The 21,886-nt window shown below is 47.5% G+C and overlaps 10 protein-coding genes across 10 annotated transcripts; 6 read left to right on the top strand and 4 right to left on the bottom strand.

Annotated features, from left to right (window-relative positions):
- Positions 1-207: 207 nt before the first annotated feature.
- Positions 208-1,182, top strand: PHATR_36769 (predicted protein; the record flags this gene model as incomplete). Its single annotated transcript, XM_002185827.1, has 3 exons — positions 208-414; positions 512-666; positions 813-1,182. 3 exons carry the CDS (start codon positions 208-210, stop codon positions 1,180-1,182), a joined length of 732 nt encoding a protein of 243 aa, XP_002185863.1.
- Positions 1,183-1,274: 92 nt separating this feature from the next.
- PHATR_8132 (predicted protein) lies at positions 1,275-1,580 on the bottom strand (the record flags this gene model as incomplete). The annotated part of the gene is made up of 1 exon (XM_002185648.1): positions 1,275-1,580. A coding segment is annotated over one exon (306 nt), but the record flags the coding sequence as incomplete, so codon positions are not given.
- Positions 1,581-2,281: 701 nt separating this feature from the next.
- Positions 2,282-2,776, top strand: PHATR_13445 (predicted protein; the record flags this gene model as incomplete). Its single annotated transcript, XM_002185826.1, has 1 exon — positions 2,282-2,776. A coding segment is annotated over one exon (495 nt), but the record flags the coding sequence as incomplete, so codon positions are not given.
- Positions 2,777-2,802: 26 nt separating this feature from the next.
- Positions 2,803-4,930, bottom strand: PHATR_46738 (predicted protein). The gene has a single exon (XM_002185647.1). It carries the CDS (start codon positions 4,709-4,711, stop codon positions 2,882-2,884), a length of 1,830 nt encoding a protein of 609 aa, XP_002185683.1. The 5' UTR covers positions 4,712-4,930; the 3' UTR covers positions 2,803-2,881.
- Positions 4,931-5,191: 261 nt separating this feature from the next.
- On the top strand, positions 5,192-7,490 carry PHATR_46737 (predicted protein; the record flags this gene model as incomplete). Its single annotated transcript, XM_002185825.1, has 4 exons — positions 5,192-5,391; positions 5,520-6,211; positions 6,233-7,269; positions 7,377-7,490. 4 exons carry the CDS (start codon positions 5,192-5,194, stop codon positions 7,434-7,436), a joined length of 1,989 nt encoding a protein of 662 aa, XP_002185861.1. The 3' UTR covers positions 7,437-7,490.
- On the bottom strand, positions 7,483-8,865 carry PHATR_46736 (predicted protein; the record flags this gene model as incomplete). The annotated part of the gene is made up of 2 exons (XM_002185646.1): positions 7,967-8,865; positions 7,483-7,884 (listed from the first exon to the last, which is right to left on the bottom strand). Exons 1-2 carry the CDS (start codon positions 8,777-8,779, stop codon positions 7,483-7,485), a joined length of 1,215 nt encoding a protein of 404 aa, XP_002185682.1. The 5' UTR covers positions 8,780-8,865.
- A 291-nt stretch (positions 8,866-9,156) lies between these two features.
- PHATR_46735 (predicted protein) lies at positions 9,157-9,806 on the top strand. Its single transcript, XM_002185824.1, has one exon. It carries the CDS (start codon positions 9,304-9,306, stop codon positions 9,793-9,795), a length of 492 nt encoding a protein of 163 aa, XP_002185860.1. The 5' UTR covers positions 9,157-9,303; the 3' UTR covers positions 9,796-9,806.
- A 349-nt stretch (positions 9,807-10,155) lies between these two features.
- PHATR_46734 (predicted protein) lies at positions 10,156-13,561 on the bottom strand (the record flags this gene model as incomplete). The annotated part of the gene is made up of 4 exons (XM_002185645.1): positions 13,009-13,561; positions 12,040-12,717; positions 11,827-11,869; positions 10,156-11,729 (listed from the first exon to the last, which is right to left on the bottom strand). Exons 1-4 carry the CDS (start codon positions 13,396-13,398, stop codon positions 10,156-10,158), a joined length of 2,685 nt encoding a protein of 894 aa, XP_002185681.1. The 5' UTR covers positions 13,399-13,561.
- A 2,082-nt stretch (positions 13,562-15,643) lies between these two features.
- On the top strand, positions 15,644-17,309 carry PHATR_46733 (predicted protein; the record flags this gene model as incomplete). The annotated part of the gene is made up of 2 exons (XM_002185823.1): positions 15,644-16,512; positions 16,581-17,309. Exons 1-2 carry the CDS (start codon positions 15,709-15,711, stop codon positions 17,307-17,309), a joined length of 1,533 nt encoding a protein of 510 aa, XP_002185859.1. The 5' UTR covers positions 15,644-15,708.
- Positions 17,310-18,138: 829 nt separating this feature from the next.
- Positions 18,139-20,019, top strand: PHATR_46732 (predicted protein; the record flags this gene model as incomplete). The annotated part of the gene is made up of 2 exons (XM_002185822.1): positions 18,139-18,241; positions 18,347-20,019. 2 exons carry the CDS (start codon positions 18,139-18,141, stop codon positions 20,017-20,019), a joined length of 1,776 nt encoding a protein of 591 aa, XP_002185858.1.
- Positions 20,020-21,886: the final 1,867 nt, after the last annotated feature.

Genomic DNA, 21,886 nt, shown 5'->3' with positions numbered 1-21,886 from the left:
ATGTGCGCAAATCTCTGACGTGTTTGGTTTTCGTGTCCAGCAGAACTCACTCATCTCACAGGTCAATTTTCGACGTCTGCTCTTCTCTGCGTGTCAGCTTTCTCCGACACATGAATCCTACCTTCAGCGAAAGAGACTTTACACGTTGTGGGCAAAGGAAAGTGCCAAGATCTTATTGTTCGCACATTGTTACCTCTCAAATAACAAATGATGAAAGCATGCGTTTTGTCGAGTGTTCCTCTGATACTTGCTCTTTCCTTCTCCGTGGGCGCAACGGTTCAAGCATTTTTTGTGACTCCTATTCTTCAACAAAGTCGTCTGATTCTGAAGAATTCCGAAAAGGTAGAAGTCTGTGGCTTCAAGGACTGCAAGCGTGCAGGCGGAGGCAAACGGCTAGAGAACTTAATCAATGCGGTACGTTCAATGGTTTTTCTTTTAAATGATTCCAAAAGCAGTAAATGATCTGATACAATCAGGTCCGATCACCAACGTCTGACTCCTCTCAATTCAGATTGTCGAGGAAAAGGGATTGTCCGATGCGATTTCCGTGGAAGGGTGCGACTGTCAAGGAGAATGCGGTTACGGCCCCAACGTTGTAGTAGATGGCAAGTTGATCAACAACGTGCGCGGACGAGAGGCCGTCTTGCAGGCTCTCGGCCTCGACGAGTAAACTGTCTATCTTTACTTGTCTGGTCTGTCTTGCTGATGGTGGGTGTTGTCATTGTGGAAGGATTTGGAGGCCCGTCTCTTTATTTGGAAAGGCGTACACGCATAGTTGCTGACGGACTAGTTTCGTATGCGGAAAGTAATAGCGACGCGGAAGATCCTGATTTGGACGATTTTGGCGAGGACTTGGACACAGGTGGTGTTGTGCTGGATGATCTTAACTGGCGAGTGGAAAAGTTGCGGCTGGAAGAACAAAATACACAGCGCTTTCTGAAGTCGAAGCCCCGCTTCTTACCTTACGATGACTGTCGCCGCTGGGTGCAAGCTTGGGGTCAGCGATGGGAAACGGCAAAGGACTGGGAGAATTGGATTGCAATGGGAGAAAAACGAAACTCTTACATTCCCTCTCGGCCTGATGAATACTACGGCACACTAGGACAGTGGAAAGGTTGGGAGCATTTTCTCGGCTCCCGGAAGAGTAAAGACGGAAAAAACGAGACCAACAATGATAAGTGAAGCCAATGTAATTAACATAAAGCAGTAATGACAGCCATAAGAATGTTTTACTTCCCCATCTTGTTCTTGTGATGCTGAACTCGTTTTCGCAGCTCTTGCAATTCTTTCTCCTTCTCTTCAACCTGAGCACGTTTCTCAAATTTAGCAGGCTGATAATACAGAACTATTAGATATCGACCACCGACATTGAAGCCACTGAGATGATCTACGGCACTCTTAGCATCAAAAATGTCTTCGTATACAACAAAGGCTGTACCCCGAGTGTCTTTGTCCTTGTCTCCGAGTCGTATCTGAAAGATGGCCCCGTATTTACCAAAGATAGCGTACAGCTCCTCAGCTGTGATGGTGAAGGGCAAATTTCGAACATACAGAATACGATTGACCTCTGGGGGTAGGCGCGACTAAGTCGTTATAAGAGTTGAAGAATAAAGGATCAGTAAACTAGTACTTTGTCAAGCAGAAGCTGAAAAGGACGTTGTGCAGCAGCTTAACGTGTCCCTATTTTGAAGCCCAAACGCAGACTTACACTACTGGATTTTCTTGAGACTAGTTCTCCCATTACAATAACAGTAAGCAGTCAAGTATATTAGGTCTCAAGGAAGGCGAAGGTTGATCAAAACTGGGGTTTGCATTGAAAATAGTGGACTCGTCCTGCCTTGGAAACAATGGAAAACAAGCTAACTGTAAGCAAGCGAATCGGCGAATCACAATGTCGGTCACATCTGTAGCAAAATGGTCGCCGCCCGGTCCAGTCTGCTGTGCGCTCGTATTTCAAATATCCAAAATGCAAATGGTTGAGATTCAAAAGATTTCTCCGGGTATTCTTGTTCTTGTGTTGACCATGATCCAAAACCATAGAAACAATCGCTGGCTCTGACAAAAGCTGGTGTCACTCATGATGGTTAATGCGATGGATCTCATCGACGCGGCTATCGCTGATTTGGAAGGCTGTCTCAACCTTCAGCCTGGGGAGATACCTCACCGAAAAAAAGGAGAAAAAAAGGGTAGTGCAAAACCCAAAACGGAGAAAAAGAAGGCCGAAATTCCAACCAAACAAAAAGGCGCCGTTGCCAACGAGAATCAGCCCGATATTTGTAAGCTTGAATTCAAAGTCGGTGTGATTACAAAAGTGTGGGTACATCCAGATGCAGATAAGCTTTACTGTGAAGAGATCGACGTTGGAGAGGAGGTGCCTCGTCAAATTGCCTCTGGACTTCGTCCCCATTTTAGCGAGGAGCAAATGCTAGGTCAGCGTCTGTTGGTTGCTTCCAACTTGAAAGCAAAGAATCTGGTTGGATTCAAATCGCACGGTATGGTTCTCTGCGCAGCTGAGCCTATTGACGACGAAAACGAAAAGGTGGAATTTGTAGAACCTCCGGAAGGCGCCGCGATCGGTGAAATTGTCACGTTTGAAGGTTTGCCACCGCCTGAACCCTTTTCTCCGGCACAAGTCGACAAAAAGAAAGCGTGGCAAAAGGCCGCGGACGGCATGAAAACGACCGAAGGTCGCTTGGCCGCATGGAATGGGCATGTATTCATGACATCGGCAGGTCCCTGCCAAACAATGACAATTGCTGGAGGAGTAATGCGTTAGCAGTAGGTAAATGAAATGTCGTTTTTCGATTGACTTTTGTCATCTTACAATTAACAACTACTGAATTGTACTTTGTCTCCATAACATGCTAAATGCGAGCTCTTCCTACCTGACAAAGACTTGCAGCTCTGCCAAAAGCGGATCAAACAAATCAATCGGAGGTGGCTCATGGTGTGAAATTATTGGCTCGTTGTCAGTACTTTCTCCTGCGGTTGAAGTATGTTGATGTCGACCCGTTATGATGTAATCAACGTGTCGAAAGTGGGTTTCCACACTGTGTGACGATTTGGTCGGCTGCGCCAGATGAACGACGCTGGTAGCTTCTTGCAGCAAAATCACAGCGCTTTCCCAGGCTGCACGGATCATGTCACCAACAACGTTATCCATAGGGTCTAATGTGATTGTACGGGAAACTGCAGCTCGATCATTTGCTGCTGAAGATCGTCGGTTGTCAGGCGATGTTACCACAACAGGTTTTTTGGCGGGTAAAGTGTTGAAGATATACCGACAAATCTCTTTGAACTCAGCAACCCGCAATCCCCATCTCAAAAGCAATTGAAGGCGTTTGCAATGAAAATCGTTTTCTTCTTCAGCCTCCTTCCGCACAGTGTCTAATAAAGGATCAACTGCTGTGGCATTCCATCTCCGGTTTCGCGCAAGCGACTCGTCGGTGACTATTAAATCTGCGTCCTCAATCAAGGAATTCTCGAAGGATTGAACAATTCGATCCGAAATGGCTTCCATCCACTGCTTCTGTGTCGCTTTGTCAGCCGCCCGGAAAGTATGGGATGCGCCTCGAGCTGATACTACCTCAAATGCGTGCGGTGTCCGGAACAGAGGGGCATAGTCGGCGGTCGGTTCCAGCAGGAGCGCTCGAGTCAGACGGACTCTGCCGTGGTGCGAAAACGCATACCCGCATCGGCGATGTATTCGCGAAACGAACCAGAAATAATCGTCCGTCAACACACTGTGCACCTTACGCCAGACGTTGCGATCCCTGCGCGATTGCTTCCACAAGTATCCGGACATGGTCTGGGGGCTGGACCGTGATAGATTTAGCTCTCTCAATCTCCGCGATTCTGTTAAAGACCGTTTACGAAAAACCTCGTGTTCTGCCCGCGAATCTGCTGACTGTGAACGTGATGGTGAAATGGCCACACTGGTATGATTCGAGTCCTCTTGTGGAATCCAAGCAAAGCGCGATGCCATATCCTGAGACAAATTGGTTTCCAGGTCTTGTTGATGGTCGAAATCTTCTTCGTCTGTTTCGGGCCCTTCGTCGTCCATCGAGGTTGCGTAACCTTCGAGATCGATACAGTTGGGGATCTTTGGTACATTTTCGGAAGAACCGAGAGAAGAATTGCTACCTGTGCTTAATCCAGGCGAAAGGGCCGGGACGTAGTACCATTGTAGTTTGGGCGAAATGATTGTTCTTCCGAGTACTTGATGAGACTGCAGGTGCTTTAAATGCATGTTCATGCGATCCCGGGCATCCAATGGACTGTCCGAAGGTTTGAGGCTAAAGACCACATGAAACGGATCGGACCTTGAATGAGCAGTGTACACCAAAGGCTCCAAAGATGTGCTCACGGTCACAGCGAAAGAATCAATTGTCTGCTTTGTCGAGAGAAAATCTACGGAAGCAAGACTTTCGTGCTCAAACTGTACATAATCTCGTGGTAAGGAGTAGAGTGTCCCGACCAGGACTAAAGAATCCGTCTCCAAACTCGAGTTCTCCTCGGACAGAGTCGGCAACTGGATCGTTTTACGGAGTAACGTCGTCACATCTAATGCCCGAGCTGCGGGGAAGAGTCGGACGGCCGCTGATGAAGTGACCAATTCGCGGCGCGAGCTGGATCCTGGTTGCGAATTGCCCGTCCACGTTTGCCAATAAATTCGGTGCGATTCCCCCTTCTGGTCAATGCTGGGACCCATGAGTTGGTGAGGTCTCGAACGGCATATACGACTCCCTAGCTTGCCTCGATAGCGCACAAAGTTTGTACCTTTAAAGCGCAGGCTATGGCTGCCTGCTCGGTTTGTTCAGACGATGTGACTCTGTAAATCAAAGCCGAGATAGTCATCACTTGAATACAAGATTCAACGTCTATGTCACGGAAATGACAACACTAACGATTTTAACCTGTAAAGCTGATCACCTGGTTGCCGTTGCCATTCTCCCTTTCTTTCGAATCCTGTGCAAATCATGGGAGGACGCTACAGGAGTACCGGTAGGGGTAGGGAAGGAGGGGATGGAAATCGATTTCGGTCTTTACAGCTCACTACGATCTGTAAATGTCTAGAGTGCTGAGTGTTGAGCGTTGTCGTATCCGTTAAATAGATAAAATAGCCAGACATTTTAGAACTATGGATTATCCTTGACAGGACACCATCTCGTTTGAAGATGATAGGGACATCATGCCCGTTGACATCCATCGATGGAACTTGATGGAACGATGGAATAGGGGCATTCTTGGATGCTTTTCACACACTGTAGAGCTGGCAGGTGGCTCTTCTAGCTTCCGTCACTTTTCCAAGCTCGATCGGATTTGTAGGATCAAGCTCTTTGTTGTCATTGAGCTTCATATTCGAGGATTCGAAGAGGAGGCAGAAGGCTTGTGAGAAAAGGTTACCATCTGATACTCACACACACGACTTCTTCATTCGACCTACGCGCTGAACGTTTTACTGTGGCTGTTTTTTTCCTGCCCATTCATACTATGTCTTCGCATTCCAACGATCACAGCAAGAGCTTCGGGTCCACCACAAGTTCACCAACCTTGCAGCCTACATTCTTATCTACTAACAGCGACGCGGATCTAACGGCGGCTGCGGGAAGTCTCCATTCCGAGTATGTCTGCGTTTACAATGGTTTAAACGGAACGCTATACGCCGGGGATAAAGCGCTCTACTTTGTCGGTACTTTCTTTTTCTTCGACAAAAAGGTGACGTTGCCTTGGGAAGAAGTGCGTCAAGTGCAAATGATTTCCCAGGGAGTACAAATTCTGTGCAAGGATGAATCTGTTACCCAGTTTACCGGTATGCATCATCCCGATCGCGTTTGGACGATTCTGGTATCGCTACACAACGACGCCCTCTTGGACTTGCCGCTACAGCAACATCAATCTGTCACACCTCGGTACGGAGGTGTCAAGCGGCGGAGCTCGGATCCCATGCTCATGTCGAACTCCGATCTAGAAGCATTCTTTGAAGACGACAACGTGGACGAAGATAACGATGCTAAAAGAGTTGAAGAATTTTCCAAATTAAGAGAAAAAGTAGCATTTGCGGTTGACTGTAAAACAAATCTGCAGAAGCAAACAATTAAGCGCTCCACCACCACACCTCCCGCTTCGCCAAGTACCAAGGTTTCTCAGAGCGCGGAGCAATCTGAAGTTGAATACGCCATTGGGCAGATTCGATTACAGCCAATTCATTGTACGTACACAAAAATTAAAGGTCGACTTTATGCGGGGAATGGAGGTTTGTTGTTTTACGGACGTAGGTTTTTCTTTGATACCCAAATTGTTACCATCAAGTTTCCTTCGATTCAGCAAGTACAAATTATTGAAAGTCTTTCTGATCAATCCGACCGGCAATCTTCTGGAGTGACCATTTTGACCAAAGAGGGCGTACGACACAAGTTTGATGGCATGGACAATGCCGACAAGGTCTGGGCTTCACTCGTGACATTGCACAACGAAAATCTAACGACGCAAACTCCAGGCCGACAACGACGCGCAAGTCAACTGAGACGCACCAACTCGGACCCAGCGCTGACCTCTGGGCCGACTTTCGATATCGATAGTATCGATGGGTATCAAAACAAATACTTGAAGCCGTCCACGGCGCACACAGATCCTCCTCTTGTCACGAGCGAACATATGGGTATAGAAACAACGGCCAAGGAAGATTGGAGCGACGTTTCAAAACAGGCAGACTACAAAAACGTAGTAGTCAAAGACCATGTCTTGACTAACTGTTCACTGGGCAAATTTTACGATCTATTTCTAGCAGAGGGTGCGCCTTACTCTATGGCCAAATTTCTTGAAGCTCGCGGCGATACAGAGCTGAAGGTGTCGGATTGGAAATCAGCGAAGGATTCTCAGAAATGGAGAACTCGTGTGATCAACTATTCGCACCCAGTAAACGCTCCTTTGGCCCCACCAAAAGCTGGGGCGCGGAAGGAACAGCGGTTTCGTCGCTTCGATGAATTTGGGATGATTGTGCAGACGAAGACGTTTGTAGACGATGTTCCAATGGCGGATTGCTTTTACGTTACCGATCGTATCCGTGTCGAACCCGCTGGAACGGACGCGGTTTCGGTGTTTTTAGAGTTCGAAATCACCTTTGTCAAGTCCACAATGTTTAAAAGCATTATTAGCAAAACGACAGCGAGCGAATTTACTAACTCATTTCGGGAATTGGCAAAGTTTATGTCCGGAGCACTTGGCGAAACAGCCACAGTGGAGATCGAAAAGCCACCCGCTCCGATAGTAAGTGAGGCATCACAAGCATGTACTTCTACACAACCATTGTTTCTGGTACCAATTTTGCTGGCGATTGTGCTTCTTGGGCAACTGTGGATAATTTGGGAAATCAGGGGGATAAAGGAGACAGTTCGCACCGTGCAATGTTCAATCCCTCTGGATTATGCAATTGATTCGACGACATAACGGTAGTCTGTTAAATGCAGAGCAAAACGATATTTACGCGCACTTTTGTCTCTTACTCTCGCCAAGTTGTTGCGCATCAGCTGCCGTTTTATTTTTGCGTGCGTCTTCGACAATTGCTTCGACCGGCGGCGTTCCGGTGGCCAAAAATTGAGCATTCCACGTACACTTGGGTAGATAGTACGTATCACGATCGTGCCAGTACTTACGTCGGATTCCTTCCCAAACCTGATCTTTGACTTGAATTTCGCATGGCAAAAATTCGCTGTCCAGTCCAAGCTGTGAAAGCTGGAGCTTGACACACTGGCAGGCGACGCCGTGAAAGAACAGGTTATCTGGGGCCAAGCCATTGAAAAAAGAGTAGATTCCGTGTGGCTTACTCAGTATCTTTACAATCAGGGCGTGAAAGTCTTCCAGGTCCAAAAAATGCTCCCCATACTACGTCGAAAAGCGAAAGGCTCTATTCAGAACAGATATCAATGTGGCAACGAAAGCTGCCAGTGGCAAATTTGAAACGTACCGTGTCGTAAAAAATTGCATCGACAACGACTCCTTCGCTTACAAGCTGAGGCAATACCTCTTGCCATCGCCCAAAGCATATTTGCACATTAGGACGTCGGTCCCATCGCTCTTCGATCATTCGGTTGTAGACATCTAGATGGGCTTCAATGATTATATGGTGTGATGGGCTGAGTTCTTGCAATGCCGTATCGATGATTCCCATACCAAAGCCAACATTCAAAACGCGCCGTCCTGATCCTTCCATCATGATTTGTGCGTGCGCCTTCATCAGCGGACGCTCCCATTCCATCATGACCGCATCCTTGTCGGCATCCAGCAACGATTGACCGTCGGCTGTGTAATGAAGCCTTTGGCGTAAATAGTCGGGCTTGGTGCAGGGCTGATTCTCGGCCGCACCAGGTTGGGCCTGCAACGTAACAGATTCCCCGATATCGCGTTTTGTCCGTTCCATCATGCCCAGCACCAATTCGGCACGTACGCCCCAGTCCACGAGCAAGTTGACCACACCCCAGTGTTGATTGGCAGTGGCGTAGTTCCCTGCACACTGTCCTTGTCTATCAATGGCGTTCCACGGAGCTCCCGCTTCTAGTAGATACTGGCACAAATTCCCATTTCCGTACGATGCTGCGACCATGAGCGGTGATTGACCCGTTTCGAGCTCCTGTTGCGCGGCGAACGTCGGACTCTCCGATACGAGCGCGTCGATTACCTCCATATTTCCAGTCTTGCAAGCCTCGATAATTGTGCGGACCTTGTCCATATCTACCAACGATTCGGCTACGTTTTCTTCTCCCATTTCCATGTCCGCCATCACGACAAAGCTACACACAACAGAGAGGGACTCAAAGTCAGCAAGAAGTCCATTGGAATTCACAGTAATATCAAACTCCAGGGATGTCAACAGGTTGTGGCGAGAATCCGACGAGAATGAAATTGGTCGAGGGCTCCGCGTTTTATCAGACAGTCTGTCCGTCGCATGCGACAAATCTATTGGTGGTGGGTTTTGGCTGCCTCGAAACCAAAAAAAGGAATCGGACAAGCTAACATCGTTTACCGTTCACCGCTCTTACTAGTGCACTTGTCGGACAACGACGTAGGGTAAGGCTATTTGGGTCCGTGCTTCCCCGCCTAGAGCGTCTACTCGAGAAAACATCGGTGGGCTTTCGACTCCCTCATCTCTTCCACCATCTGCAACACTCAATCGGAAGTTGATTGAAGCGTTCTTGTCGAAATCATCCCAAGGACAATTCGACCGCAGTCTCATTAGTACCTGCATTTCGTGAGTTACTCGTTCCAGATTTTGGACTTTCCCGTTACCACTAAACTAGAAATACCATGCCGCACTCCTTTGGACTCCGGGCGCGTACGCGCCATATGTTCGCCAAGAAGCACCGTCAACATGGTCCCATTCATCTGTCGCAGTACTTGATGAAAGTCAAGGTCGGTGATTATGTCGACATCTTTGCCGACCCCGCTGTTCATAAGGGTATGCCCCACAAGGGATATCATGGACGTACAGGAATTATTTTCAACGTTACCAAGTCGGCGGTTGGTGTACGTGTAAACAAGTTCGTCAATGGACGTATCATTGAGAAACGTATTCATGTCCGTATCGAGCATGTCCGAAAGTCCAAGTGCCAGCAAGAAATTCTGCGACGCAAGAAGGAGAACGAAGCTGCCAAGGACGAAGCGCGCAAGACGGGAAACCAGGTTAACCTGAAGCGAACTCCGAAGCTCCCCAAAGACGGTTACATGCTGGCTGCTCCCGGAGGAGAAGGAGCGGAAATTACTACCATCCAGCCGCTCCCATTCAGCGATCTCGTTTAAAATAAACAAAGATGTCCATCCCACTTCTCGAGACATTTTCTATGTAGCTGCTGTAAACGCTTGTGATACAAACAACAAATATTCTCTGGCTCGATTGTTCGAATCTCTTATTCTCAGCGACAACACGAGAGAAAGAGATGGAAGTGGGTATTACGTCAAAGACTTACATAGATTTTGGAATCCAAATTATACGCATGTTGCAAGGTGGAATACTCACATGTGCATGCGTTTTCACGGGTACCTAACCATTGGCTTCACGACTACCAGTTTTTGAATCCAAAGTGTTGCAAGTGAAATATTATATGACATAGACAAAGGCTTGGGACGGATCAAGTGATGTTCAAAGAGTTTTACTTTGCATTAGAGACAGGCTACTGGGCTGTCGCCATCACTGACTTCGTCCACCCACGTCATCGCTTGCTCCTCGGTCTCGAAGTCTCCTTCTAAATCCCCTTCGTCCGTGGCTGTCTCCTTTCTCCTCTTGCTGTGCTTTTGATTCGTAGAAGGCACACGCGCTTGCTTTTCATTTTGCCAAAGCCACTTTTTTACATTTGAGGGGATTTCAGTCTTTGGATACGGACGAAACGTTCGTGCCGAAAGCCACCCTTCCGCGACAAACAGCGCCTGAGGAGATGGTAGCAGATTACCGCAAACAGCGGCTCTGCGTTCAGAGTCGCGGCAAAGCTCGGCGTAGGGAGGGTAGGAGATGAGTTGGGGATCTCCTTCTAACGGATCTCCCATAGTAGCGCAAACTCCGTGGACCGAGTCGAAAACAACAGGATGTCGGAACATAAGGAGAGCTGCCAAAAAGCCTTTCTCGTAGTCTCGTTTGAAATCATCTGTCAGTGTCTGTTTGTCCCATGTCTCGGAGTACAGCTTTCGAAAAACAACCTCTAGAGGGCTGCATCCTTTTTCTCGCTTACTATAGAAGGCCGCTCGGACGATATATGAAGCCGCCTTTACGCCGATACCCTTCAATTTTTTACAGTAATCCGATCCCGCAGCCACGAATAATACCGCCAGCATGGTAGCGGTAAAGTCGCAGAGGTTGATCTCGGTTGTTGCTCCGAGATCTTCCCGTCGCACAAGAACTCCTCGAGGTACTGCTTCGTCGCCGAGGGAATTGACCAACTTGTAAAGAATAGGACTTTTCACTCCATATGCCACTAAATCGGAATCCTCCGTTGCGATTAGATCGATGTACCCTTTGTCTCCTAGAAACGCCAACTGCCCATCCGACTCGTAGGGTGAGACAAGAAAAGGAATCGATTTTGCACGGAGTCCTTGCAAAATACTTTCGACAACGTCGGTATAATACTCTCCAGCGCCAGCTCGTCGAAAAGCTTTAAAGCGTCGATCTAGAGCATCTTCATCAGTATCCGCAGGTCGATCACGATCCTGGGCAGCTTGTTTCCGTCGGTTTGATCGATCGCGAACTTCAACACGCTTTATCGGAGGTGTTGCACCATCTAGAACAACAAGAATTTCCGCATCTGTCATAGACTGCAAACGTTGCAATCGCTCGATGACGTACAAGCTACAAGCATTGACGTATCTCAGAACCATTTCCCTTTTCTGTGCGTCTCGAATTTTTGTGTCATTTAAATCGCCAGTCTTCTGTTGCTCTTCATTCTGCAGTAGGGCTGCCCGGCCATAATTCGTTAAGTGTCGTTCGTCGCCGAGCATGCTCCCGTGTCCTTGACATGCCTTGTAGATCCAGGAGCTTACATCTATGCCAATCCGTAGAGGCCTCTTCTGACTGTCGGCTCCGTCTCGTGTTTGTCTTTCATCTTGACGAGGAACAATGCCACCTTGATAATACTGGAGATCGACATTTCTACCAGCCGTCTCTAGAATGTAGGAAAGAAACTGAGGGATCCCCATGGCAATTCTTTCCTTCTGGCAAAAATAAGACGGTGTATTTGGATCTTTCCCTGGTGAAAATCGACATAATTGCTGGCAACAACAAAATGATGTCGTGTGCCTGTCGTAAAAGCAATGATGTAGATTTACATAGTGGAACAACTCTACTGTAATTTTTCCCAGTCGAAGCGCTGCCGTTGATGCAACATAGCTATTTACTGTGAGCGGTGTTCAACTTGCAATGCCCTGTAACACAACCTCTGTAGCAAAAAACGTGCTGGACATTACAAAAAGAAATTATAGGGTGCTATTAAATCCGTTTATGAATCGTAGTGGCTCAAAGTCGAATACCTCCATCGCGTCCCACTTGTTCTCGCGTACCTGTTGCCTCAGATTCTTGACCGTCTTTTGCTTCCAAGGCGGAAGCTCGTCAACTGATACTTGTGATCCTTTCTGGAACGAGTATGGTGCCAATAACGACGAAAGGAGACTCTTTGCCTCTCTCCGCTTATTCAAACGCACCGATAGCTCGGCTATAGGCCGTTGCGAGCGCAGGCGCTCGACTAAAGACACTCTTTCGAAAATAATGGGATCCAGGCGGACCAACTCTTCCACTATTGCAGCCCCCGCCCAGGCATCCCGTGCACTATAGGCTATTTGAGCGGGGCTCAATGGTACCTGGCTCCAGTTGCTCTTAGCCAAACTCTTGCTCTTTGGTAGATTTACGCCAAGAACGCTTTCGGCGAGGCGCTTCAGGCCAGGACGGCGATTTGCGTCGTCTTCACAAATGAGAAGTCCCCCAAGATCAAGGCGGCTGCGAGCTTCAATAGTATGCCATTTCTGATGAAGCTCAAGCATATCCAAATCGACTTGAACACCAGCTTTGATGATATGTTCATCGGCCAGCACGGCTTCGAGTATTGGGATGCATGCTCGACTGTGGCGACCATTGTTTCGCGCGAGTTGAATGACGAGGCTTGCGTTTGGTGTAGCAAGTTGCACAAGGGCAGGTCCTCGGAATGTTGCTTTTCGTAGGATATGCGGAATCTCAGGTACCGACTAAACCAAAAAAAAGACAACCTGTAAGACACATATTCGTATCGTATTACCACGACACGTCAGCGGGCAATAGCATGCGTGAAGGAAAGAGAAGCTCAGTCCTGCCTTTTAAGGCAAGTATACGATTTTCTGGCACGGGGAATGGGCGACTAAACCCCTGCAGTGTAGCTGGTAAGAAATCATTGCTTCTCCTCGTCTCTCCATGCATACAAACTCAGCAGCTTGGCTCCTCTACAAGAATCAAAGAAACCGCCGTCGAGGATATTTTGTGGGCTGACTTGGTTCGCTTACCTCAACATCAAAACCTAACGTGCCTCCATTTGGCCCGACGTGGTCGCCAAGCCAGTCCGAGACTCTCTTGGGATCATTCGTGTACAGAACGGGTAGCCCTGGTACCACAAATTCAGGTTGTAGCTCATCGAGATTTGCTAAGCCCGGAAGCAACGCCTCCTGCGCGAAATAGCGAGGTTCACGCTTAGTGGGAGGAATCAAACGTTTCCGACTAGGCTTGCCGTTTCCCGTGTAGGCCTTTGCCAAGGATTGCAACTGAATTTTGCAGCAGCTTAAAACGATGAAAATGAAAATTGTGGAGAGACCGCGGCGTCTCTTTAGAGGGAGAATATGCGCGCTAAGAGTCCACGTGCCGATCCAATGGAGAGATCGATCAATGCTCGGTGGCATGGTGACTTGAGATATACCGCGGTTTGTCCTTATCGGAACTTTCGCAGATTCGTCTCTGTTCCCAGTGCTCCCGTGCGGTTCCTTCAAACACTCACCGTATCATCTGGAGATGGTCGAGGCCGCCGTCGGAAGTGTGAAATATTTGGATAACCATTGTCGGTCGCCAATCGGCACGGGCACAGCTGCAGATGGGAAGAACATGTGTATCAGAGAATTCTCTAGAGCATCTGCTGTGACATATAGTTTGGTCGGAACTGGTGCGCTGATCATGTTGCCCTAGCCCTAATTGAAATTCTGTTGAGAAGTACAATTATGTTCGTCGAAAAAAAAAAGCATAGTATTCAGTATCGACATACGTGCAGCTCTAGACTATCCAGCTCCGGAGGTTGAATGGTCAACCTGGATAGTCGTCGTTCTAAGAGATCCTTTCAGATATTCCCCTCAAGGTTGATGCTTGCCTTGCCATCGCGCTTTTCAGAAAATTCGTAGCACAGTGTTTCTGAAAAATTTGGTAGAACAGCTACGATGTCGACTCGAAAAAGGCGAGTCCCAGTCGCCTGGCCACGTTCTCGTAACCGCCAAATTCTTGAATACTTTTATCCAGCAGCTCTCCTTCTGCACCGGAACTTAGAAGTTTTCCGTTCGACGGCATGCTAAGTGCAGGGTTCTTCATAGGTGGAGATCTGTGCATATGATCATTGCGAATATATTCCAACAAACGAATTCCGAAATCCAGGTCAAACGGCCCCCAACACATGTCGGCGTGTAGGTCTTGTGTCTTGTGTTTGGACTCTTTGGTGCTGTAGCTCATACCCAAACGAGCTGCCAAAAACTTTCGCCCGCCGTAGTATTGAATCAAGGCGTACAACTTCTCGTACCCATGGTTTTGAATAGCTGACACAATTGGAAACTTCTCGTAATTACGGTCGCCATATTCATCTATGTAGCCTTTCAACAATAGCAAGAGCTCCAGCTGACCTTCGAAATAATACCAATCGCGATGTGTCACCATGCCTGCCAATCGTTCTATCCGATTGCTTCCTCCGAACCGTACCATGGCTTGTTTCAAATCGCCATATCCATTAGCGGCCAGCTCGCTGGGGCGGGGCATCCATACCGCAGGACGACCCAGATCTCGACGACATTGATCAGTGTACTCGTACCTGATGTATACAACAGCAAAAAAATCAATGAGGCAATTAGAGTGAATCATACATCTCATAAAAGCCTTCATGTACCCACAAGTGCTGAACAATCGTTTGCATGCTCCAATATCCTTTTGGCCGCCGATTGCTTTGATGCATCCATAAACTTCCGTCTCGCGTCGGTTTGAATGACGCGAACGGTGGTTTTTCGGAAGAAAGAGTCTTATCAAGGTCGATGAGCTGTAGAAGCTCGGGCAGGGATTCGTTCATTGCGTCACTCCAGCGCCCGGGCATGATCCTAACAGCGCAATTCAGCGTTTGAGCTATTTCTTTTCTCCCCCCATTCGATGCGATAGCTGCTCGAATGTCGTGTCGCTGGTAGTGCATCAGTAACGTTTCAGATGGAATCAGAATGGGATCCGTTCTTTCCACCCTGACTCCAGCATCTCTCCAGAAATGGGCAATCTCGCGTCTTAAATTCCTGGAATCGACCCAATAATATTTCGGTCTACGATTCCGAGGTTTTCGTCGCAATTGCATTTTCCGTTGTACATTAGGAGCACAGAGTGCGGGCGGTGTTGGACCCGCATTCGCACTGGGTGAATCACTGGTCAGCTTTGTCATCGTTGCCTGCTGATAGTGCCTCCGGTGACCACTTGAAACAAGGTGAAAGGCGGCATTTGTTCTGTCTTGTTGCCACAATAATAAAAACAACACAAAAGACACCGGTACAGCAGCATATCTTAGTAGTGTAGGGGCTGGATAGCTCGACATCTTGATGGTTAATGAAAATGCAGGGCTGGCTGTGCGTTTCATCAACTCATCAATGGTAACAAAATGTAACTTGACGAGTGACAAGGATTATCAATTGGTGCTCGACTTGTGAAAGCGACATGGGCGACGTAAAATTTACTTGTTGCAGTTCATGTGTGTGACATCAACAACACAAATACCCAAATTTACAATGATATGTCGTATATGTGTCGCTTCGATTTCGTAGCCGTGTAATTAGACGGACCCCGACCTTGTTCCAGTAACGTATCGTCACATCGCTTCTTCATAGTTTGCTTCGTAGAGGAATCATGTTTTTTTGGCAACGTTCGTCTCAGATCATTAAACAGGAAGACGGCATTCTTTTCCGCCATCAACAACTGTTTTACCGACTATGATTACGGTTGAAGAATCCTTTGCGGTAGCGTGCAATCAGCAATTTGATGACGAACCGCTCTCGATTGACTTGGACACGAGAGACCATCAAATTCGGGTAAACGCGGCCTTAGTTGAGTCGTCCCATACAGTTCTTACCCATTTTGGGCGTAGTGTGGGGTCCTGTTGGGGAGACTTTTACTGCACCAACAATCGTATCCGGGGACGTTTGTACGCTACGAGCAACGCTATTTTGTTCTATACTAATTTATTAGGGTTTGAGCGGAGACTCTGTTTGTTGTTGAAAGAAGTCGAAGATATTCGTTTATTTAAAACAACCAGTATTTCGATTCGGACGGTGGACAACGAGACCTACATTTTCAAGTCATTCAACAATCGTGAACAGGTACTGCATCTTATCAAAGCCTTACAGAGTCTAGAGCAAAAGCAGCTTCGCCGAGAGCATCATTCGGAACCACCGCTACGATCAACGTTGAATCACCCCGAACCCCCCGAGGAAGCACTACAGCCAAGCAATACAAAAACGGCCCCTCGAATTCCTTCAGCGTCAGTTCTCCGACAAACAATTTCGTCAACGCTTCCGGCCTCTTTCGGTTCTCCGCCACCACCCATATGCCATTCAAATCGTCGCCGATCCGTATCCGATTCTATTGTTCGGATACCGGGGATAAATCCTTTGCATTCGACCGAACAAGATACACCACTCCCAATTGGATCGATCGAATGCCAAAAAAATAAGTCGAATGCGGAAACCTGGGAGGCCGCGAAAGCACATCCAGGTCTCCAAGAGAAAGGAATTGAGGTACGCTTTTCTGACACATCGGAATGGAAGTGGTCTTATTGCTATCTCACACCTCGGCTGACTTGCAGGCCGTCGAAGTATCGTGCTCTTTAGAACAATTTTACGAGTTCTTCTTGGCTGATAACGCTGAGCATTCGCTAGATCGCTATCAGCGCGATCACGTCAAGGACAAAGATGTGCAGTGTGCTGGGTGGGATGCTGATTGTGACGGAGCCTGGTCTCGCACTATTACATTTTCGCATCCTGTCAAAACTACACTAGGCGTCGGGCCATCCGCTGCGAAGACATCGCGAAAGCAACGAATAAGGCGCTTTCCGAAGCTCGGTATTGTGTTGGAAAATTGGACAAATGTCGGGGGGGTTCCAGCTGCCGATTCCTTCTTTGTGCAAGACCGGTGGATAATTGAAAGTCTCGACAGCGAACGGGTAAGGTTGTCGACTTGGTATAAAATTCAATTTACGAAACGGACCGTGCTCAAAACATTCATTCAGAAATCGATTCACAAAGAGACTAAGCAGTGGCTGTCAGGATATGTTAAGATGCTGAAGAACGTGTTTCAGGAAAACGAACCGACGCGCACAATACCAGCAGCTATGGCCTATACAAGTATTTCAGTTTTTGAAAGTGCAGCGATTAATGTGCTGAAGGATATCAAATACTCGTTTCGTGTTTTGATGCTAGTCGCCGTTTTCATTGTTGGTTTCGGGCTTGTCGCTGTTATAGTACAACTAGCTTCGATGCACCGAATCGTGTTGGAGCTGCAGGCGCAATTAAATCTTCTAATACTGGAGCAATAGACAATCTCTACGAGACTTTTCTATTAGTGGAGCAGAACTCATTTTAGGAACTTGAGTATAAATGATGTGTCAATCTTGCAATACGTAGCCATTCACATGCCCGGATGATCACAGCGTAGATGCACCAGATAACAAACCACAAGAAGCACCGTAACACAGCCCTTGTCTGGCAGTAAATTGACCAAGAAATTGCGAGTTTTTAGAAGTTGCCAGTTAGTCTTCCACTTTGCTATCAGGCATGAAAGTGTTCCGAAATTCAATCCCTTGCACGGCCACTATGGAATTTGACGCACCTTATAGTTGAACGAGCCAGGAGCAGCACTTCTAATTGGATTGTGATTCTTCGGAACGTAGTCAAACTAGATGAGAAGTGAGACAATCACGGCTTGGAATACAATCAAAAAGCTTACGCATTAGTAATCGAAGTTGGATGAAGTGAGCTCGTTCCCATGTAGAAAGGGATCCGAAGTATTTTGCGAAAGGCGAGAACTCACTGTCAGACGAAGTTGTTTATAGGTAAGAAATATCGAATGAAACCAATAGCCCTCCTCGAGATTCAAGTAATATGAAAAGTGCTTCTGTGACACTCTAGTATTTAGGATGCTTCTGTAAAATATAAATAGGCTTAGAGTACTTTCTTTAGTTGTTGTCTGCTTCGTGCATTGTTTTCGTCGAGTCCGAAAATTAACGATTGCCTTTTCTGCGCGCCGACGAGGGCTATTCGATTTCGTGGCGTATCATTCTACCTCGTGGAATCTCCTACTCCACTTTGCGGAACCAACAGCCGGAAGTCGCAGCAAACACAATTCTCCGAAGGCTACTGGCGACCATGAACGCAGAGAAGGGAGACAAGGGAGAAACTAGCGAAACCGGACGGGTCGCCGAACATGAAAACGCTAGTGGCCTTGATATGTCCAATGCTGACCTTCCAGGTATGCTGGTTTGCTGCGAAGTGCTGGCCGGCGCCTTGCGAACGTAGAGTGTTTCTTACCACTTTCTTTTTCAAAACTTGAAATCTGGACCACTCGATCATATAGATTGTGGCGAACCCTTATCAGGAGCAGAAATGAGCAGTCCAATAAGGATGGAAGACCCTGACAGCACAGGTAGTAAGGAAGGAAACGCTGTCGGCAGTCTTACTATGAAAAGACCCTATCAGAATGAAGTCCCAACAGCCGAGGCCGAAGCTCTTGCGCGTCGAAATACAAGAGCTAGACTTTTGCCAGTTGAGGACGGAGTAGCTCGAGACAGGAGTCGCATGACATCCTCAGGGTTGAGTACTCATGGAGAATTGTCCGATGTAGTGTTACGTTCGTTAAGCCGGTCTCAAACAAGTTTCAGTGAAAGCGGTGACCAGAATTCAGAAGAATCAAGCAGTCAGTCACCGTTCGCTAGTGGATCAGTATTCGCGACTACATCCTCATCGTTATTGCATAATTGCAGTGATAATGGCAATCGCATGGAATCGGCGGCATCGCTGTTGCTGCACCAAGCCCAAATGAGAGATCTGCTTGCCGCTCTATGCACCATGGATTCCCATAGAAATTTGACAAACATGGATGCTTTGAGAAACTGCAATACAAACGTTACTACTCATATATCTCACATGGATAACGAAGCTCCCAGTAGAACATACACTGCAGTCGAAAACCTTCTTGCCTTGATTCAAGCTCGATCGGACAGGATTTCTTCGAACTCTTCTACTCCTTTCGCGAGCTTGCCAACAAGTAACTTGGAGATGCGCAACTTGCCGTCCGTACCAGCAATTTCAAACACCCAATTCGCAAATAGCATTCGAGATCAAATGCTACAAATGAGACTGCTATCCCCGGTTAATTGTTCCATTTCCAACACTACGCGTGGAAATTCTGAACTTGAACATTTGGACCTTCTTCTCGCCTCCGTAACGACAATGCAACATGAGCAATCAAATCACACTTCTGCGGCATCTCCTCATTCTCAACTTCGTCAGCTGCTTGATCAATTCTCAGGACCGCAGAACATTGTTTTGAGCGAGCTACAACAGATGGCAGCAACGGTTCCACAGTTGCAGCAGCCTCTCCCTATCCAGAATCCGCAAGCGCTCCAAGTCATGAGCATGAATTCTGCTTCGCTCTTGGCAACCCTTGTTTCCCACCAAATAAACTTGAACGGCGGCGTGGCTGTATCTATGTTGGCACAGCTCGAAGCTGTGAACTGTGCAGCATCGAGAGCGGCGAGATTAACTCCCGTTTTTCCGTCGACCGACGACCATGTGGTGGCCGCACCTCGCACGAAAAGGACTACACTTTCCCTTGCATGCGACGAAGAGCAGCTTTCCGACTACCAAATTCTTATTCGTCGGCAACTCGAAGTTTTTGAAGCAGAGCAGGTTGACGTTGAGTCAAATACTCAGGGTCGGAAAAAGCAACTCTTCCTTGGACAAGTCGGATTGCGCTGTATTCACTGTATGGCTATTCCTTCCCGACAAAGGGGTAGGGGTGCTACTTACTATCCGACGAAGTTGACTGGTGTATACCAGGCTGCACAAAACATGGCCAGCAGCCATCTTTGCGAATCTTGTCACCACATTCCCGACTCCCTTAAGGAAAGGCTCCGTAGCCTCCGTGTTCGGCGTGATACCGCGGGTGGGGGGAAAAAATACTGGGCTGATGGTTGTCGAGCGCTTGGTCTTTATGAGGTGCCGGCAGGGATAAAAATTTACCGGTAGCGGACTGGACTGCGCCAGGAACTTGGCGTTCACAAGGATAGCTGGAAAATGTGTTTGCCGCAGGTACTGAATAAAATCATCTATCTTTTCCCGATAGACCGCCAAATTTGACGTCTGCATGTCCCAAGTTTCTGGAATTTGTTCACAGTCAATCCCGAAGCCGGAACTCGAGCCGTACAATAATTCGTAAAGTTCAAGCTCGACATCATAAGTTTATGCTTGAGAGTGAGCGAAAGTTCCCGTTCCTTATGCTTAAAGTTAGTGTGAGCTATCAAATGGAAAATAGCAGGAGAAACTATGGGTCACTAGCATGAAGTCGATCGGATTCTTTGGTAACACGTCGTTGAGGTACGTCAGTGTTTTTGTGATTCGATAATATAGAAAACCAAAATCTCCTCACCCTAAATGTTTATGCCCCGTTCACATCAGAAGTATCATGAATATTTATAGCCTTCTCGAAGACATTCACTTACATGTGCTTGTTGCATGAATTGTTTTAGAAACAGGAGCAATCAGGCAAGACAGCCTTGATCTAATAACTGCCTATAGAAGAAAATAACACCAAAGCTGCTTTACTTTTAATCACTTCGTGGTTTTAGCATATACCGTCTACAAATTGTCCATCAATCCATATCTGTCTTCGATATATTCAGACTGTCAGGAAAGAAGTAACAGAGATGATGCGGTTGGTGCTGGTGAGCCAGCTTGCCGATGCTGACCCACATCTGACCGCGGTCGTTAAAAGCGGGCAAAACCAATCATGCACGAAATGCTGAAACGTGCAGTCCGATTGTCAGTAAGACTGCTGAGCGTTTAAAATTTACCAAATTTTGGTGGCTAGGACGCTCTCCTAATCCCGCGGTCTTTCTCATAGATGTTCTCAATTATTGCTTATATCTGGGCGTCTAAACAAGCAGTCTAGTAGTACAGCATGCCTGATGAATTTAGCCACAGGCAAGACATGTCCAAGGCGCTTACAGCTTTCCTTTCCCAATGAGCTGATCCGCGTCTGCCAGTGTAATTCACAAGGGAGGAAAGTCGACTTTTGCAGCGGCAGCAGTCACTACTGCTACAATATACAATGCAGCTGATGGTAGCCAAATACAACTGTTGATTTAACAACAGATCCAGCAACCCAGCAATGTTCCGGACAAAACTGCAGCCTGGTTGCTGTCGGAGGCAATGGCTGGTGCTGCCGAGAATTGACAAATCCGACGTGTGAAAATTACCAGCTCTTCTTGAGATTGGTATCGCAATTCCAAACATGACAGACGCTATCCAATGCTCTTCTCTTGTCCAATCTCCATCATTGCAACGCAAAATCGGATGGACGAAACCTATCTAACTCAAATTGTGGCAGCTATCGCAGTGGAGCTTCATCGACGAGCTCAACTATTTGCATCAATCGCTGAGTCCTTAACGGGTGCGATTTACCATATCACAGTTCCCTCCAATGCTCCCCTCCCGCAGCGAGCGTTGATGCTATCGCATGTACCTGCACTGAACACCAAAACTGGTGGGCTGCTGCAGTCCCATCCCCGGCACCCCCTTGCATGTATTCCGGATGAAACATTTGAAAGACAATGTCCGCTCTCCATGGCTGATCGTCTTCAAGCATTCGGAACAAGCAGTCCCTACATCTGGTGATCTCTTCTGAGCGTGAAAAAATTCTGGATTCTGATCGGGTACTAGAGACAGGTCCTGACCCTGCAAAAAACCCTCGTTGTTTCGGCCACAGAACGACAACAGTCTACCATTTTCTCTCTATAGTGAGCCTCTACAGATTCAGGCGCCGTATCCTAAAGTACCGACAAATATCCTAAGCTTTCCCTCGCAATTCCATTGCTAGGAGAGCTTTGGGATGACA

Source organism: Phaeodactylum tricornutum, chromosome 11 (genome assembly GCF_000150955.2).
Source record: "Phaeodactylum tricornutum CCAP 1055/1 chromosome 11, complete sequence".
Classification (NCBI taxonomy): domain Eukaryota; phylum Bacillariophyta; class Bacillariophyceae; order Surirellales; family Neidiaceae; genus Phaeodactylum; species Phaeodactylum tricornutum.
The sequence above is the reverse complement of the archived record's forward strand: the minus strand, read 5'-3'. Positions and strand labels throughout refer to the sequence as shown.

What these genes read in the sequence shown, in the direction of transcription:
- PHATR_46738 (XM_002185647.1), bottom strand. Translation starts at nt 4,711, where the DNA reads ATGGGTCCCAGCATTGACCAGAAGGGGGAATCGCACCGAATTTATTGG.
- PHATR_46735 (XM_002185824.1), top strand. Translation starts at nt 9,304, where the DNA reads ATGCCGCACTCCTTTGGACTCCGGGCGCGTACGCGCCATATGTTCGCC.